We start from the raw sequence: 20,469 nt of genomic DNA, 5'->3' as shown, positions 1-20,469 counted from the left end.
ATATATTTCACCTTCTTTCAATGGACTACGGACTGTTTCACCATTTACTTTCAAGACCACATAAGGAACTTTGAATAGTATAGGGTTTTTGATGCAGTTTGGAAATAGAATAGTTAGATGACCTCAATAGGCATGCTGGTACTGCAGATAATAGTAAGCAGGTAAAGGAGCTCAGAAAACTGTGAAACACTTGTCTTATTCTGCATAATGCAGGGGCAGATTACCCAATAAGCAAGGCACGTATGGGTTTACTTGTGCTTACTTGCTAATCTGTAGTGCACAATTCCAAAAAAAGGTGAAACTGTGTACTACAGATTAGTAAGTAAGCACAAGTAAGCCTGTGTGTGCCTCGTTTACTATAAGCTTGTGCATACCTTGCTTACCGGTTAATCTGCCCCTGGCAGAATGGACACTTACAGGTGAGGGCATGTCTCTGCTACATAAAGACTGACAGAATATACAGTACTCATGCCTTTCCTCACTCGAAGGTTATAGAAATAAAAACACTGCTAGATGAAATTTTTGAGGTCAGAAATACAATAGAGATATTCTCCTGTTCCTGTTTTGTGTTTGGATAGTATTTTAAATTATCTGTTAATAAATTTACAAAATATGCAATTATAATCTGCCCCCAAAAGATATTTGGAATTGGTTGGGAAGAGAGCAAATGAATACTTATAGTATCACGGTTTCTTAATGGAGCTACAGCTATATATTTAAAGTGAAAAGTAATACATTCGGTTTATTTTTTTCCCTAAGACCTATAGTTATCCAAAGACACCCCACTGGTAGTTACATTTCAAACAGCAAGATTCACTGATGATAAAACACAACCCAAGAGTCACACTGGAATTTTTGGAAGCTACATTCATTCTCCTAGGCCTTATGTGATTTCTTAGAATGATTTCAGCAAATCAAACAACTTCCAGAGCTACTTGACTTTATGCAAAGACTGCAAGGAGAGCTAGAAGAAAACGTAGAATTCTGAAGAACTATGACGCTTTTTTTTTTTTTTTTATGACGCTAGGTTTTCCACGGTTATTATTACAAAAGACAGAGCAGATGTATTTTGGTAGCATCTAAAAATTTAAACCATTGTGGGGATTTCTACAATTTTCTATTATCAGTAAAAGCACTGCTTTTTTTTTTCTTCCTCCATACTCATCTTCCTCTCTTAATTTCAAGGAACGAACATCAACCAAGCTGGAAGACTTCTATAGCAACAAAGAAAAAAAAAAGGCACATCTGTTGGTGGAGTTTCTCATTATTTCTCATTCATAACATGCTCTTCGGTCTGAAGAAGACTGGAAAGTATTTTACATGCAAGCAGGAGTGATTTTAATAAATAAGAAGAACAAAATCTTTGATGCTTTAATGTTGGTTACCTTGAGGCGTATTTTAACATGCTTATATAACTTTGTGAAATGCATTATTACCAGTCATCGTCTTTTTACTGACAAAAAAGAGTGCTAATATATGGCAACATATTTCTAAAGTAGGTCTGTAACTAGCAAATGATTGTTTGCACATCTGCCTTTTCTTTCTCTAACACCTCAAAGCAACATAAGCAATAAAATGAACATTATGTGACTTTTTCAAATTCACATGAGGTCTTCATATGTACTTAGGCTAGGTTTACCTGACCTAAGTGAAGTAGAAAATAGAAGCAAATGTTTGGCTATACTAGGCCAGAAAACAGATTTTTCTTGGATATCCTATTGAATTAAATTCCGTTTTTACTGAATTATCTTGTGAAAAGCTCAAGGTTGTTTAAACCCTTTGCTACTGCAGATATGAACTTAAAAGTTGAATTGGCCCAAGGCAGAGAGTAGATATCTGTGCCTTTTGGGGTACTCTAGGGGACTCTCTCCATCCTAAAGTAGGCTTCTCACTGGTTTGTGCTGGTGCAGTCTTCTTGATATGCAGGAACTTCTGCAGGAGAAACAAAATTGAGGGCTATGCCACCAAAGAAAACCTTAAAATGTATGTACGTCATTCTGACACTGGAGAGTGGTTCCCAGTCAGGACACGGTGTAAGAGGAACAGAGCTTTCTTTTTTGCTGTGCTAACAAAATTCAAGTATCAAATTAGTTGTCACTGTGGATTTTGAGAATGTCCATTCCTTTAGACAACTGAAAACAGAAGTCTCAATGCACATGAGGAAAGCACGATGCTGGGCAGCTGGAGTCCGAATTGGGTTAAGAGGGGTAGTGAGGCTACCCGACTGTGTCATAAAAAGGAAAAGAATGAGGGGCTCTAAAATGCAACCAACTATTCTGAAGATGTCCTCTGAGCCATGTATTCTGGTTAGGGTTTGACAAAAAATTGAAAATGAGATTGTAGATACAAATTTCTCAAAAATCTGCTTTGGGCACAAGAAATAGAACCCCAAAACCCAAACCCATTGCCATTGAGTCAATTCTAACTCATAGAGACCCCAAAGGGAAAGTAAGAAATAGGGTAGATGGAGACTGAGAGCATTAGCTTTAGAATCATGCCATCTTGAATCCAAGTCCTGCCTCTGGCACTTACAGCCTTGTGCCCTTAGGAAAATGATTCAAAATTCCTAAAAGTCTGTCCCTTTATCTGGAATAGTATTTATCTCATAGGCTGTGCTTGGGATTAAATGAGATGATTCACACAAAACACTCAGCAGAGTATTTGGCACATGGGGACTGCTGACACATGAGAGCTCCTTCTGAAATATCAAGTATGAGGTCTTGCCCGTTTTTCAGTAGTTTTAATCTGAATGAAATAGACACTTCTGCACATTATTGAAATATATACATATATAAGAGCAATTTCACAAACCATCAGAATCTCCACTCATATTGAAATCCATCATGGCATGGCTAAATTTTCCTTCTTCATTCTGTTTAACCGCCAATTGCTGAGTCAGACTCTCCAGTGTTGTTTTTTCCTTAAAAAAGAGAAATTTTTAATGAGCGCTCAATCTGGAAATTAGAATTATTCAAAGATATTTTTTTCTTGAGCCATACATAGTACATTAGCTTCTGGAAGGCAGTGGATATTCATTTATTCCCCTTTGCATGCTCAGCACATTATACCAAGGTAACTGAAGCAAATGATCAGCATGATTTTTGAAGGAATTTTGATTCTCTAGAACCCCTCTAAAGTCTTGGCATTTGGGTTTGGTCTGCCTAAAGGACATGTGCTGGAATCCTTGGCGACAGCTTTCCCAAATCACGAAACACACATAGAAATCTCATGGAAGCAACCTGTTTTAAAACATTTGGAATGTCTGCTTTATTTCCAGCCAGGCAATAGAAGTATAGGAGTGGCATGGCGCCCAGAGAAAGTCTTCCAATAGTCAGGTGACCTAATGATAGAAACATAATTCACAGTAGTGCCCTCTGGCTGCCATCTCCCTAAATGCCATCTGCATTCCTCATGCAAGGGTAATGAAGATGCTTAAATATTCATTGCTAATTGCTTGTCAAGTCTCTGTACATCCAGTGTGAGTGCCTGCTACTTGGACCACAATTTCATTTGGATTGCTAAGCCAAAATATTGAGTTGTCGAATTATTTGAGATACACATAAACCAAAATTAGATCTGTAAAGATATCAAGTCATTTAGAAGAATGCAGTGCAAGATTTACATTCATGGAGAACATGGCATTATCAACTAAATTATTCTCAGGGGCAAATATAATGTGTAATATAAACCACAGTAGGTATTAAGTTACTTCCAAATTAAGAAATGGGTTAATTTTAAGAACAGAAAAAGCATATAGTGAAAAGTTTATAACATTCTCTACAACTCTGTGCCATTGTTCTGAGAATGATGTGGTTCTAAAACAATTTTAAGGAAAGCATCGACTGGATCTCATGAAATTGGCTCAAGTCTCTTTATAATTATTCACCTTATTTTCTGAGGAACACAGGTAAACCACACACTGCAGAACTGCTATTAACACAATAAAATGTCCATGGAAAATAATCAACTGTTTAAGATATTTTATCACCGGTAAAGCACCCAACTAATGTTTCTATCAAAAACCCAATACCATATTGAAATTCTCAATAGAGCAGATGCTTTACTTCTACAAAATCTCTGGCGATATTACAATGGCACACACTAGATAAAGAATTCTCTTAAGTCAGCGGCCTTGGAACGCCTATACTATTCATCAAAGTCTGTACACGATTTAATAAAAAAAAATTTTAATTGTTAATCAGTATAAAATACAGTAGTGAAACTGGAAGCATTAAGTAATTTATATCGACTTTAGGTGCACAGGGTTACCTAGTACTAAAGCTGAAACAAATGCTTATATAAACTTTGACTCTATAGGATTATATGCTACTAAAGTTAAAATAAATTATCCGTTTAAAAATGTAGAATCTGAACCAATTTGTTTTACATGTGAAATTGATGATTTCGGGTGCATTGTATGTTCTGGATTTCTTTTGCTGAGAGAGTCTGCTGTATACATTCAGCTGAGCTCATGAGCACCAAGGATACCAGCTTAACCGAATCTCTTTTTATAGTGAATGCAGCTGTTAAAACAGAGGACAGTTACATTAAAAAAACCACATTCCATCAACATGATCTGATAGTCCCCAGGTCAATGAAGACTCTACTGCACTATCTATGCAGAATGTACTGGGCATGGATTGTTTCTCAAATTTTGATTTAACACTGTATACTGCAATAGTGTTACATATTTTCTAGAGCATTTTCCATTTTGAAGTAAAGTCTTTCAAGAAGAAAAAGCAAAATGCAGGCAATCGGAGTGTGAAAAGAATAAAATATTAAATAAATCTCAAGGTTCTGAGTTGAGCTCTATGGATCATGTGTCATCTTACTGAGAGGCTAAAATTAGCAAATAATGAGCAGGAAAGTCACATCAGTCTTTAAATAAGTAACTTTTAACTAACCATATCTAAAGCACATGGCATAAGAAAATGATTCAATCAATTACCGAAAAAATGGAGGTTATGATACTTCTCAAGAGGATGTCACTGGGAGATAATGGAAGTCAACAAATTAAACGGGGCTTTTTATGCTACCCGTTTATAGTCATTTAAGCTAACAGTCATATGAAAAGGAAAAAAGGAAAGGTGATTCGATAACATGCCATGTATTTTTAATTAAAACATATTACCAAACCAAAAACCCATTACCACTGCATCTATTCCAATTCATGATGACCCCATGTGTATCAGAGTAGACCTATGCTCCATAGGGTTTTCAATGGTTAATTTTTTCAGAAGTAGATTGCCAAGCCCTTCTTACTATGTGCCTCTGGGTAGGCCCTGACTTCCAACCTTTAGGTTAACAGCTAACTATCTGCAACACCCAGGATCTACAAACACATTACAAAAACAAAACCAAACCAAATCCGTTGCTGTCGAGCTGATTTTGACTCATAGCAACCCTATGGGACAGAGTAGAACTGCCCCATAGGGTTTCCAAGGAGCAGCTGGTGGATTTGAACTGCCACCCTTTTGGCTAGCAGTCAAGGTCTTAACCACTGTACAACCAGGGCTCCAACACATTACAATAGCATGTAAATCAAACTGTAAGACTGCCACAATATAGAAATGCTAGCTGACTACAGGAGCCCTGGTGGCACAGTGGTTAAGAGCTTGACTGCTAACCAAAAAGTCAGAACTGCCCCTGCGGGGCAGTTCTACTCTTTCCTATAAGGTCACTATGAGTCGGAACTGACTCGATGGCAGCTAACAACAAAAACGACAACAACAGCTGGCCATAAATCAAGAAGACATAAAGGAACTGATGTAAGGGGGATAGTTACCATATAATTCCATATGAAAATTAATCCTATCTTTAAAGTTTGTATGTAGTTTTTACATAGAGAGGTAAACATAAATTTATATGTGGATAAGAAAGTCTAGATAATATACTGAACCACCAGAGGAATGAATTTAAGAATAGTTCGCAAATATTTAAATTCAATTCTCAGCGTAAAGGATTCAGCCAAGTGGTACAGAGCACAGATGTGTACATTGAACTGATTCCTCCCACCCTACTCCTTCTAATCTCAACTATCCTCAGCTCTCCTCTCCCCAAATGAGTCCACCTATGAATTACTGTGCCTCAAACTCAACCATTAGAAATCCGTTTTCTGGGCTAAATTATATCCTCTCTAAAAGCCTCTTTTGAACATGCAAATATTACCAGAAAAGGTAATATCTGGATTCTCAAAGTTCTTATCATTAGATTACTCCTTTCCACACAGAGGTAGCTGAAGCAACATAAGGGCAGTAGGTATCAGATAGGAATGGGGTAAATGTGAAGATGTTGAAAATGGGAAACACCAAAGAAATTGTATTTGGGAGGCAGGAAATAAAAGTTGATAGGCACAGGTGACAGCTTTTCACCAACCTTATACTTTCAGTTCCATCTGGCTCTGATTCAAACCACATTAGTCAGGAATTTGTACAGAAAAATAGCACCCCACACCCCTACTTTAAGATCAGTGTTCTGGAACAAAAATGCAGTGTGGCACTTCTGCTTTACTCTTCTCGTTACCATCCAAATGCTGATCTGAAACTGAGGGGGTTTGCTGGTTTTCTCTCCCTTACCTTTTTTCTGTAAGAAAGAAAGCAAAAATCGAAGAAAACTAAAACATTTACAGAAATATTGGTCAATATTCTAAACTGCCCTGAGTAATCCTTGTGAGTAAAGGACACAGAGAGATAAATTACTACAAAGTGGCCAAAATCAGATTCTTGGGAATTTATTAACAAAGGTCAAACAAGGCCTGTACTTTCTCTGTAGAATAAAAACTAACAATTTGATAGCCACATTTTCTTTGCAAAGATGAGTCCTATCTGGCTAATAGAATCTTTTACGACACTGCAGGTTTATTAAGATCAAGAGCAAACATCAGGTTAAACCTGTTTTTACTTGAAACAAGTTCTGATTCAATCTTGGCTTGAACGACGGCCCAAGTTGATTGAATCATTTACAGAAGAAAAAGTTTTAGACCATATAGTTATTTGGGGTCAAAGGAATACTTCTAAAACTCAACATTCAAAGAAGTATTTTTAATGTATTAATATTTCATTTAGGAAATTTGGCAGCTGTTCTTGGGCTCTGTGGCTTTTCCAATGACCTTCCTGACAGAAATCAGCATGTGTATTATGTTTGCGTAAGATACCAGGCTATGGAGGGAATCAGCAAGGACAGCCAAGAAATATTTAAGAGATGTGGGAAATTAGTTGATTAAAAGTGGTCAGTGTAGATTTGTACTTTCTATGCCAAAAACCATTTGGGATGGCAAATGGCCACAAGGAATAATAGAAGTATCTATCTGAAGTTATAACATGATGGATTTTGGCATCAGGGACAACACTTCTCAATCAAATTCTCCAATACATATTAGCTATATTTCCTTAAGAAAAGTCAACTAACCTGCCTGAGTACTAGAATCCTAATTTATAAAATGGGGCTTAAATATATAACAGACTTTTACAAATTTGAAAAAATAAAGATAGGGTTTTAATATTAGAAAAAAAAAATGCCAGTGTGAAAATTGGAAAGATAAATATTCTTCCTAACATGAGAATTGGAGGAATAGTTAATGCAATATGAGTGTTAAGTACACTGTTATGGTTATTATCCCCTGTTCTATTTTTTTTTTATATGGCCAGCGTACTTGACAAACACACATTAAAAAGGAGAACTTTGCTCATAACTCTAAAATTTGAGTTTTTTTGTCTCTTGTCCATTATCTACTGCAATGCACTTAATCATTTTTATTATTTTTTCCCATTTAATTCTCAGGCACAATGAATTATAATGTAATAACAAAAGTCCAGCATATATTTAAATTGAAAATGTCCCTATTATACTAGTTCAACTTAAAAAAAAAAAGCCCTCAAAATTCATTGTTTGCAAAGGCATAAATGGATGTCCTTTGTTGATATTTCAAAGAGTAAGCAAAACAAAAGAACACAAAACATTGTACCTTAGAGGAGGCAGAGATTTCCTTAGTTACCTAAGCCTAAATTAAACAGTGCATGAGTAGGTGGTTCCTCTATTAGTCTCTGAAATTGGGATTCATCTTAGTGATGACCTTGCACCCATCCTCCCCCCCACCCCCTTCATATACACAAAGAGAGAGATGGGTTGTGGATCAGCTATCATAATGGACATCCCTGAAATAAAGCTCACAAAGCTATAAAACTCATAAAAAGCACATGCATGAAATGACAGAATAGAGGGAGCCTGTCAAATGTTGACTCAGTAACAGTTAAACCCCTTCTGGCTGCACTTTTTATGGTTTCCTACTATACTAATAACACGGGAAGAAGGAAGGATCAAAAAAGGTTTTCCACCCTCCAGTTATACGAACCTCACAGACCACCAAAGGAGATGAAAGATTATTTATAACACCATAATGATTTATCAGGTGGAGATTTGTTTTCATCAGCGTAAGTAAAATATGAAGAAACAATGCATGTATCCACCCCCTCAAGCTTTCAGTTTTACTCTTCCTTATCTGAGGTCTCCATTTTCTAGAAAATAGTCCTCCACCCATGTAATCTAACGGTACAAATGGGGAAAAGGCTTTCTTGTTTTTTTTTATAAATTACATACACACACACAACCCTCCCTATAACACCAACACGAATGCAAGTTGAAGAGATCTTTTGCTAATTTTCCCCTGTCAAGTATGAATTTATCCATTAGGATACTGTGGGACGGTATCCCTTAGGAATACTTTGCCATCAGAGAATCACAGAGATATATATGCTAATGGATTGGAAGTGTGTGCACATGTCCTCTAGTCCAGTTATCCGTAAAACCAGCCTTTTCTAATACTAATTTTCCTCTTCTAAATTCAGAGACCCCCCTGCCCCACAGCACCAGAAATCATGAGGTGGCATCCAAACTTTTGTTCCACAATTTAATTTCCTCTCATGAAAAGTTTATAGGAAAACTACTGGGTGATAACGAGGGATGAACAAGAAAAAATTTGTTCAAGACTAACTATGGCTGAATATTTTAGAACTTACTTAGTTTCATTCAGGCAATATGATCAAATTAAAATAGACCGGCGGATCAAGTTTTAGTAAGAAGTACTGTGAAACCCTGGTGGTGTAGTGGTTAAGTGCTACGGCTGCTAGCCAAAAGGTCTGCAGTTCAAATCTGCCAGGCACTCCTTGGAAACTATGGGGTAGTTCTACTCTGTCCTACAGGGTTGCTATGAGTCAGAATCGACTTGACAGCAGTGGGTTTGGTTTTTTGGGTTTATTGTGAAGCTGAAGACTGGTAGAAAGTTTTAGTAGGGAAAACACAACTTCAATGAGTTCAAGAGTCTTTGTCCAGATAAATAACTTTCCAAGACAGCAAAATGACTTGTGGATTAAATTGGTATTTCCCTATTAATGATTTTTAGAGACTCAATATTAGAAAGTTGATGACAGGTAGCTAACTTTGATTTTCATAAATGAAGAGAGGGATTTGAAGAACAATGGCCTGAGCACTTCACGTATTTTACAAAAAAGATAGAAACAACTGCTACCAGGGTTAGTTAAGAACACTTAAGAGTAGGTGGTGACAAGAAGCTAGTATGGATTCACTAAGAAAAATAATGTTATAATGATTTAATTTTCTTTTCAGATCATAGGTCCTAGAATGCAGACCAGGAAAGTTCAATGACCATGACGGTTTGGATATCTGCTCAGTTTTGGATTATGCAACTATCAATATCCTTGTCGTCATAAGAGGGAAATTGTACAAGATTCTGAAGAAAATATTTGAGTGGGGTGGGAAGAATAGATAACAGCTGTTGTCTTCAAATATTTTAAGAACTTCTGTGTTGAAGTAGAATCAATACCTGTCATTTGTGGACAGACTTTGGACATATGTAATTAAGAGACAGAACACTGACCAACAGTTGAAAGTTATTGGGTGATAGATATTGGGCCATTGAAAAAAGATTTATCTAGTCGTCAGAGCTGTCTATCTATTGAATGGGCTATATAAGGATATAACCAATTCTACTTTGCTGCAGGTTTTCAAGTATTGGTCATACAACTACCTTCCTGGTACACAAGGGAGATTGGAGAGGCAATTCAGCATCAGATGATGGGTTGGATTAAGTGCTCTTTTTATCTCCTTTAAGACCTACAATTCTATGATTTTATGTCCTTCTGAACTACACTTCTTAAAACAAGACTAAGATATTTTGACAACTGTATAAACTATAGGAATCCCTGGGTGGCGCAAATGAGTGAGCATTCAATTACTAGCTGAAAGGCTGGTGATTCGAATCCATCCAAAGGGACCGTGGAAGACAGGCCTGGCAATGTGCTTCTGGAAGATCACAACCAAGAAAACCCTATAGAGAAGTTCCACTCTTCACACATGGGGATGCCATGAGTCAGAATTGATTCACTGACAACTAACAACAACATAAAACATTTTTTTCTCTATCTATAAATAATTTTATAAATAATTTCTTCAAATGTTGTTAATATCAGGAGCAATACTTAAGCCACTTCATTTATAATTAAGAATTCTATAATCATTTTCTTAAATTCGAAGAAGATATTTCAAAATATGATAAAATGAAAAATTATGGCTATCGAGATATATTTTATGAGATTGTCCAACAGTAATCAGACTCACAGATTCAGCACTCTGTGATAGACATAGGTGCCCGAATTCAACATTATTAATTCAGTCCCTAAGCCTTGATGTGTAATATACAGAAAAGCTTCTTAATGAATCTGTAGAAAAATCATTCACAAAAAAGGTACACATGAATTACTGTTGTGGTAAAATACTGTTTCTATTATTTCTTCTGGTGAAGCTTACGGTCTGTACATGTGGAAGTAGGAAACCAAGAAAAGTAAAACTAAGATTTGGGATTTCACATGTCTCTTTTTTACTATATGTGGTGAGGATCCAACCAAAACCTAAAAAAAGCTTTTCTTATTATTTTAAACCAGGACACACAGACATACTGACTAAATACACTGAGTCAAAAACCAAAGGGTTAATATGAGAAAAACAAGAGGCCAGCAAAGAAAAATAACAGAATTCACAACCTACACAGGACATCCGGTGGGTGGGAGGGCTGCACAGATGTAAACATTAAACTGTTGTCTGATGGTAACTGTTTCATAAACAATGGGTAACTCAGTTACTGAGCAGCAGAGAGGTATAGCACGTTTCTCTTTCATTTTTCCTTTTCATGGAATAAAAGCTATAAAACTGTCAGCATTCTTACAAATGTAGCCTTAGCAGCCAGTAGTTACCTCAATAAAATAAATATAATTGGACTATTTTAAAAAAAGTCATCACTCAGCTCAAAAATGCTGGGTCTGACAAATAAAATCAGGCACATCAGGGCAATTGTTCACTTTTCAATTATCTGTGGTCATTTTAGGTAAGGGAGAGAACAAGAGAGATTAGAAGGCGTATTTAAACTCTCATTTTAATGGACAGCTAAAACCTCATCACGTTTTTTATCAAAACCACCACAAGGGGCAAAATGAATACAACTGAACATATTCTTTTTTTTCCCCTGGTTTATCCTTTAGTTAAGGGATGAGTGAGTGACAAAGAGATAGGAAGGGAGTAGGAAAAGAAGAAACAGAGAACTGATAAAGAACTTGGGGAGATGCTATTTGCTTAAATGAGGTTTTTTATAACAAAGCCTCAATAATGTACCAAAGAGTACAGATGACCAAAACAAGCCAATCTAATAAGACACTAGATTACTTTCTGGAATGCCTTTCAGTGGATTTCAGGGAAAAAAAGTATGAACTTCAGGGTTCAAAAGCTGAACTACCACTTGAACAAATCTAATCTTCTCAAACTCAAGTTTTTTTTAAAAAAAATTTGAAATGGAGATAAAAATACTGCTCTATCTTAAAGTGTGATATCGAAATATGATGTGAAAGCATACTGAAAATTGTAAAACTGAAAATAAATATCGACAGCCATTATCACTCTTACGATTCATAGTCATATGTCTTTCTCATTTGTAAAAGAAAAGATACGTGATTGGAAAGATTGAATGGGACCTTTTCAAATAAATGCTAAATTCAGAATATCTTCTTGATAATTTTTAATCCATATTGCTGAAAGTGTCTGTAAAGAATCACACTGAAGAATACATCTACTAAATGTAAGAGGGTAACTGAAAAACAAATTTCCTTTTCATTGTTTCAGTGCCTCCATGTATAAAAGGCTTGAAGACAGAACTAATTAGTCCTGGGGAGGCGGAAGAGAGCAGAGAAGGGAAGAAAAGACCATTCTTGATAGGTGTGGTTTTTAAAAACAACCTTTTTGGTCCAACTATAACAGGGGTTCTTCCTTTCCTCAGAGAAAATTCAGAAATTCAGAGATGTGGAGATAAACATATAAAACTACAACCCTGGCATTTTAACAGTTATTATTTACATTTTATTGTGTATCCTTCTAGTCTTTTTTCTATGTACCATGGAAATGTACTTTTAAAATCTCTGGACCATTCTCTCTCCAGTGTTTTGAAACTTTATTCATGAACACAGTATTGTGAACATATCTTCCTACCCTCAAACAAATAGACAGTTTTAATCATCAGAGAGGCCTGTGGTTATCTACCTGAAAGTCTAATTTGGCATGCTCTGTGTGTCTCATTTTATTGGACCCTCCTGCACTAACCTCTCTACCAGAATGATGTAAGGAACACAAGACTCTCTGTTTGAAAACATGCACAGCTTTTCCAGGCTTGAAAATTAAACCATAAAAAGTTTACTGAAAAAAAAAAAAAAAAAAACCCTTTAAAAAGCTCCTTAAAAACTCACACCATAATTGCTCCCCACCAAGCGTGGGCACTTGCTAGCTGCAAGTAGTGGCACTGTGACAAATGTAGCAAAACTGAAAGTGGGCTATACTAAGAGAAAGAAAAAGTCTTCCACTGGCCATCTGTGAAAATAAGGCATGTGGCCATTAAATGCAGAGGCTGTAAATATACACAAACTCCATGAAGCAAATGGCAAAAAAGGACTAAACTTCAAGCTCAAACAAATCAAAATGTTTAATGCATAGTTACCACTGCTGGACGAAAACAGCTCTGATCTTTGCAGTCTGCAAACTCGGCATGTATTTCAATTAAATACCCCCAAAAAGAGAAGAAAGAAAAGGAAAGAAATGAAAAGACACAGAAGAAAACCATCTGGAACAAAAGGCTATAGACAGCCTATACTCAATTTCTAGAAACAAACAGCCCCTTTAACTTGCACCAGCCCGTCGAGAATGTCGATTGGAATTATTGAAAGGCTGACATATAGAGTGATGGATGGATGATGACATAATACCTATTTGCCTTTTTGTCATGGTCTTTGAAAACTGGCTGCTCTGTGCTGATAATATTCACTAAGGGGTTTTCCTCTCCCCTCCTGTCCCATAAGAAGTGTTCCCTAGCTAAGACACTCAGAATTAAGAAGGTTTCATGAATGAAAACAAAAGAAAAGAAAACCTCAGGTTCAAATGCCAAATGCACATATAAAAGCTGGTCTAGGTTCTCTAATAATCAGTTGCCTAGAAAGCAGTTCTCCACCCATTTTATATAAATGTTCAGAGGAGAGAGACTCCAATAATAAAAAGGCAAATATTGTGCTTCAGATTTTGTGTATCTTTTAAAGTTATCAAGTTATTATATACAAATATAGAGATTAAAAATAATATACTCTTACTTTTATAAAAGCAAAATATTAATGCCTTAGTTTTTTTTTTTTTTTTTAATTTCTTCCTAGGCCAATTCTAACCAGAGGACTCTGATGATTGAGAACATTTTTTTTAAAGCACACACATGGTAGTAAAAGCTCCGAGTTGTACCACATTCTTCACATGATCTTTTTCCCTCTTGAAGGATTAACCTAAAAACACACCTACGTCCCTCAAAGTCTTTTCCCTAACCACTGAAATCTATCTTTTCTAACTTGACTCCACTGAGTCACTTTACCTAATGGCAATATCTACAAAACCATCCATAATCATTAATTGTAGTATCTCCCACTGAAAGCAGAGGCATGAGTTCCTTAATACTCACTTTTTCAAAGCAAAACCTGTTATTCACAATTCCTCACATGCCTTCTCCTTATCTAAGGGAGGGAGCATGTGTTAGATAATGCTGAACTAGGTACACTGCCAGTTTCTGAAGAGTTAACACTGCTGGCCCCATCCATCACACGGCCAGCGAAGCATCAGGAAAGAATGATGGATGTAAAATTATTACAAGGCTGCCATCCGATACACTTACTGCCATTTGTAACTAATGCTGGGACTGACACACTTTTTTCATTATTAAACATCCACATTAAGTCAACATTGGTCACTGTCATTTCATGTTTGGCACTCTGTTAAAGGGAAAGAAAAGCGTTGACAATGGCAGAAAAGAGGTGGTTGTAATGGAAGAGTTTCTAAGTGCCAAGAGTTTTATGTAATAAAATTAACCTTGCTTTACAGATCAGCTTACATGGTCTGTGGTGAGACTGATGATAAGCTAAAAAAGAAACTGGTGTCATTATTGAGCAAATTATTATTTAAATTATAAATGTTTATTCACCAAATTTTCACCTTATTCTATATAGATTTGTAAAGAATTCCTACTGAGCTTCAAATGGAAAAATAAGATATTTTCCTAGCTGTTCTTCCTTGCAGTTATAAAGGAATCCGTGGCTTGTGTATGTATTTACATTCCAGGTATACTGTAGGTACTCAATATTTGGTGAATAAATTCTCTACCTTAAGAAATGTCTGCATATGTTTGTAGGTTTATTTTTGTCAGTGACATCCATTTTACATAAGAAAAGCAATCTAGAAGTTGATCTTAATGTGTATAGAACATGCTTTCATAGGTTTAATCTCTTATCAAGCATGTTTTCCCATACACATGCTCCTATGTACGTAATTTAACTCTTTATAAATCAGAGACAAGGTACAAAGTCATGGATGTGTAACAGTGAAGAGAAAAAGAACACAGATAGATGGATAACAAATATAAAACAAACAAAATAAACCTGTTTCATGATGGAAATAACTGTGAGGTTTGATATCATTTTTATAATGTAGCTGTGACAGACAATGGCCTTTTCCTATCCAATAGTCATTCTGGTCCTGTTTTTCTTCCCTGCTAACATAACCTTTGAGCTCAAGATATCGCTTTTCTCAGGGAGGATAGGATAAGGTCTCTAGTTCAGATGAAGAAAATAATTCATGATGAATTTAGTCTCTATTTTTGGGCAGTAATTATCTTAAGAGCTGGCATACGATCAGATTCTAGCCAATGAGATGTCTGGAGAAGTCAGCTTGAGGACAGTGAAACTTCCCTATGAGAATAAAACCCATTGCCGTCCAGTCGATTCCATCTCATAGCGACCCTATAGGACAGAGTAGAACTGTCCCATAGAGTTTCCAAGGAGTGCCTGGTGGATTTGAACTGCTGACCCTTAGAAGGCTGCACTTAGCAGAGAAAACTACTTTTCCTTCCTAAATCGGCCTGCCTTCATATAACGGAATATTTGTAGTCACAGTAGCCATTTTGTAACCCTAAGGGAAAAAAACACAAAAGAATCATAGAGATTTTAACCATAGCATCACTGAGCCAATGAATTAATACCACCAATGTCATATCCTAAATTCCATTATGTGAGAAAACTAATCACTATTTGTTTAGGCTACTGCATTAGATTTCCTGATAAATGCAGCAAAGTAGATTTCCAGGAGACACTACAGCACAGGTACACTCTTACTAGCGTAAGTGCATTTGGAGTGAGGGAAATAAGCTGGGAAACTTCTACTCTATTCCTCATTTCAATTGAATGGATTGGGTCTCTATTATATTAAAGTTGACTAGTGGGACCAGGGTACAAACTGAGGTTTTTATGATCTCCTATTAGGAGATCTTTCTATATGTTCAAGCAAAAGGTCAAGAAGTTGAGTATGCAGCTAATTGGATGGTCAAAACTGTGCCATATGGGTGATGATGAGGCAAAGTGATGCTTTTTATAAAATGAATGCATGAGGGTTTTCTTTCTGATTCCTCCTACCTGAGCTTACTTATTCATCTATAACACTAATCTGTAACAGAGCTGTGTGGTAAAAGATAACATTATTTGAATATACAATCAGGCTATAATTAACCAGAGATGACAATTATAAAAAACTGTCCCAGAGTTTCCAAGAAACCTGACATACACAGTTCTTGGGTTTGGTGAAACACTTCCAAAAAAGTAAAGAAATGAGAAATCTTTTAGGAGTTTTCAATTAAAATGTGTTTCAGTAAAAATGACTTCTATTGTGTGTTTTGGTACATACCACTTAAAAACATTCTTTCTTAACTTCACATCTCTAACTGTTTTCACTGTCCAATTACCGTTTTTCAGAATTAAGACCTTCTGAGTGACTTGGGACAGCCACGTCGGCTATTTGAAACATAAAACAAAGTTAATGTGTATAAGGTTTGCGTACCCAAGAAAACAAGTATCTCCTCCTCTGGATTCTAGCTATATGGATCTCAGGCAATGATACTGCCTCTCAGAGGGATATAAATCACCAACCATGTGAGGGTTGCATTTCTTTTTTTTCCCCCTTTCCTCACTCCCAGGTCCTTTCCATCTTTCTCCCCCTCCCTCCTTATATTTCATGTATTTAGAGACATAACTATTGTTTTAGAGAGAAAAAAAATGTCCTTTTGGGATTCAAATTATATGAGAAGATGACAGTGTAAAATATAAGATTAATCTATCATATATTCTGCTGACATCTTTCACTAAGAACTATGAAGCAAAATTTCAACAAAAACTACTGATCTACTTATCTGGCCAGGGATAAATTTGAGTGATTATAAAAATTTATTAAAAAGTTAAGCATTTGGAAAATAACAATACAATATACGTAGTGATGTTCCTTTACGTTAAAAAAAAAAAAAAAAAAGTTTGTATCAAGGGGAAGATCTACCTTTGTCAACTCAGGTACGTACAACTGGTATGAAATGCTAAGCAATATGGGGTCCTCGTTCAATTCCTCTAGGTGGGTTCATACACATAAATATGTAACGATTAACAGTCAAAAGAATAATCTTATCTAAACTGTAAACTCTATAAATGAATTTTCTTGTTCCACATAGTATCTCCAGTACACAGCACAGTTCCTAATACATAAAAAACATAGTAGGTGCTAATATTAAACTGATTACTAATTAAAAGATATTAATTTGACATTATTATCTCATGCCCACGAGTTGCACAGACTGGTAGAAAAATCATTAATATTGTAGAAATGATGCCCAAGCTAGTTCAGCAGGAAAAGGCAACCACAGTAACAGCTGCTTCAAAGAGAACTTCGACAACCTGTCTCATTCTCAGGTGTCACCGATAACATAAGGGAGGAACTAATTGAGATCCTTCTGCTGAGAAAGTTTCCTTACACATTCCAAGGGTTTGCCATACTATTACAATAACGGAACGGCTTCATTTTCATATTTAAGATTTTTACTTAAAACCTGTAAAAATATAAGACGATAATTGAGGATCTACCTCAACTACATTGAAAATGCATGGTGAAAAGATTGGGAATGATAGCCTTCATGAGAATGGAAAGGTAGTTATAAATCTACATAGTAAAAAAGGAAAAGAAAATTCAAAGTAGTAGCTTTCAACAAAGGCACTCGCACTCCTGCAACCCAAATAGGACATGCTAATTGGAGAAATAAAGTAGGATTGTGGAGTGGAGCAAGAAGCGGAAATAGGGTTCCCAACTATGGATATGTATGGAATAAAGTAAATGCAGATGGTTCTACTCCTGCCACTTAATCAAAAGGCTGTGCAGAGCCACTGGAGCCGGCATAAAGTCATGTGTTACAACAACAGCTGATCTGTATTAGAGGAGATTAACTCACAATGCCATGGTGGAGGGCCCAGGATTATTTTATGTACTTCCATTGCCTTACAAGCCGTCAGCACAATTATTGCCCTCCAATGTGAATGACTGATCTGTAACCACAGCTAAACAGCATGCTGCTTAGGGGCCTAGGAGCTTCATGAAGATGAATTTCCATACCATCAAAGTGCTTTTAATGGGCTCCCTGATCCAACCACAAGACCTATTTTGCAAGTATATAGAACTCAGGATGAAGGCTTCCTGTCCAAAAGGATTTGGTCGGTTGTCACTTGACAATTCCCAGCCAGCACAGGGGAGAAGAGGGGGGAGATAGGTAGAGTTGTCTCTGCTTTGGGGGATTAAAATAAAAAAATAAAAGGGTACAGATGCTTGCTGAATGCAACCAACTGCTGTATCCACAGCTGAATCCAATGCGCTTAACAAATAATGGCAATTTAGCTATGCTTCCGAGGAATAGCCTGAGTCACTTTGCATTAGCATCTGGCCGAGTGTTAAACTCATTTCTACATGGGGAGCAGAGAAAAGGAATTTCTGTTCAAGAATCCTTTCAAGAATGTTTAAATATTTGAATATAAATTCCTTTATGCTTACTATCATTCCTTCTTAGACCTGTCGCTTTGCTTTTCCCCTTCCCTTCTGGTGCTTAGCTATAAAAATTGTGTGCCCTTCTCTCTGCACCGATATCATTCTTCGTATGTTGTAAGACTTTGAGGGATGTATATTGACCTATACTTCGCTCTTCCCTCCATAGACAGAACAGTATAGAAATAATTTCTCCATCCTTTTACCCATATCAGGACCAGAGGAAAAGTACAATTGTGACAGGATCACATGTATGTATACCTTACCTCTACTATGCAGACTGCTAGCTTCTTAGAGTTTAAAGACTAAATTCCATATAAAACTTGGGAAACCAGAAAACTACACGAATTAGCAATCTGCTCCTCTGGATAATATTGTTTGACTCATAAGCTTCCTTGACAATTAACTTTTTTTTTTTTTAATAATTTTTATTGTGCTTTAAGTGAAAGTTCACAAATCAAGTCAGTCTCTCACACAAAAACTCATGTACACCTTGCTACCACTCCCACTTACTCCCCCCCTAATGAGACAGCCTGCTCTCTCCTTCGTGTCCATTTCTCCAGCTTCTAACCCCCTCCACCCTCTCATTTCCCCTCCAGGCAGGAGATGCCAACATAGTCTCAAGTGTCCACCTGATCCAGGAAGCTCACTCCTCACCAGCGTCCCTCTCTGACCCATTGTCCAGTCCAATCCATGTCTGAAGAGCTGGCTTCGGGAATGGTTCCTGTCCTGGGCCAACAGAAGGTCTAGGGGTCATGACCACCGGGGTCCTTCTAGTCTCAGTCAGATCATTAAGTCCGGTCTTATGAGAATTTGGGGTCTGCATCCCACTGCTCTCCTGCTCCCTCAGGGGTTCTCCGTTGTGTTCCCTGTCAGGGCAGTCATCGGTTGTAGCCAGGCACCATCTAGTTCTTCTGGTCTCAGGATGATGTAGTCGCTAGTTCACGTGGCCCTTGCTGTCTCTTGAGCTCGTAATCACCTTGTGTCCTTGGTGTTCTTCATTCTCCTTTGATCCAGGTGGGTTGAGACCAATTGATGCATCTTAGATGGCTGCTTGCTAGCGTTTAAGGCCCCAGATGCCACTCTTCAAAGTGGGATGCAGAATGTTTTGTTAATAGATTTTATTATGCCAATTGACTTAGATGTCCTCTGAAACCATGGTCTCCAGACCCCTGCCCCTGCTATGCTGGCCTTTGAAGAATTCAGTTTATTCAGGAAACTTCTTTGCTTTTGGTTTGACAATTAACTTTTAAGTTATTGCTAAATAGCTGATCTTTTTTTTTCTTTTATCTTTTTATCTTTCTTTTATCTACTGTGTCTAGTAACCATAGATTGTGTAAAGGGAGATTCAGTAACATTTTTAAAATTTCAATTCAAAACATATCAAATATTACCAAAAGCAGTACATTCTTCTGAGCGTTCTGTAATAACAACTCCTAACAAAATACAATGAATCCTTAGGAAAAAGTTTGACTTTTTTATATCTCAAATTCAGAGGTTTCACTGGCCTTAGGCATTAATAATAATGTCAGAGTTTTAAAAGTGCATTTTCTTTTATGATAGAGTCAAATTTTCCAATTGCGCAGTCACTTAAAACTCGATAGTGCTTTGCGTTGGAAACATAAATTATGACAAGCTTGGGATTCTAACTAAGTACTTAGAACATGAGCATGGGTATCATCCAAGCTTATGCCGATTAAAGAAGATTCAGCATTTTCAAACCCAGCTCATCCTCACACAGAAGTTAAGCAGCTCCATAAAGCAAAACTTACACTCAGACCAAGATATTTCAAATGTCGTTTGCTTTTAATACAAACTGATGGCACAGAAGATATTAATTGTCAATACGATTTGGAAATGTTTGCAACTCTTCCCATTTCCAGATGGCTTCTATTAGGATGAACACAGAGACTTCTATATTGATAAAAAGGGAAAAAATAAAAAGGGAGGCGGACCCATCATTCTGAAGATGGTGAGAAGATTAAAAGA

General features: G+C 36.7%; 1 protein-coding gene across 9 annotated transcripts in view; it reads right to left on the bottom strand.

Annotated features, from left to right (window-relative positions):
* SOX5 (SRY-box transcription factor 5) overlaps positions 1 to 20,469 on the bottom strand; it is a 1,149,712-nt gene that overhangs the window by 9,747 nt on the left and 1,119,496 nt on the right. For all 9 annotated transcript variants that reach the window (XM_064284479.1, XM_064284485.1, XM_023554801.2 and 6 more), the window contains one exon: positions 2,812 to 2,920. In XM_064284479.1, the coding sequence (XP_064140549.1) occupies positions 2,812 to 2,920 (109 nt within the window). The remainder of the gene's footprint in view (positions 1 to 2,811; positions 2,921 to 20,469) is intronic.

The sequence above is a fragment of the Loxodonta africana genome, chromosome 4, assembly GCF_030014295.1.
Source record: "Loxodonta africana isolate mLoxAfr1 chromosome 4, mLoxAfr1.hap2, whole genome shotgun sequence".
NCBI classification, from domain to species: Eukaryota; Metazoa; Chordata; class Mammalia; order Proboscidea; family Elephantidae; genus Loxodonta; species Loxodonta africana.
This window is presented reverse-complemented; position numbering and strand designations above follow the sequence as displayed.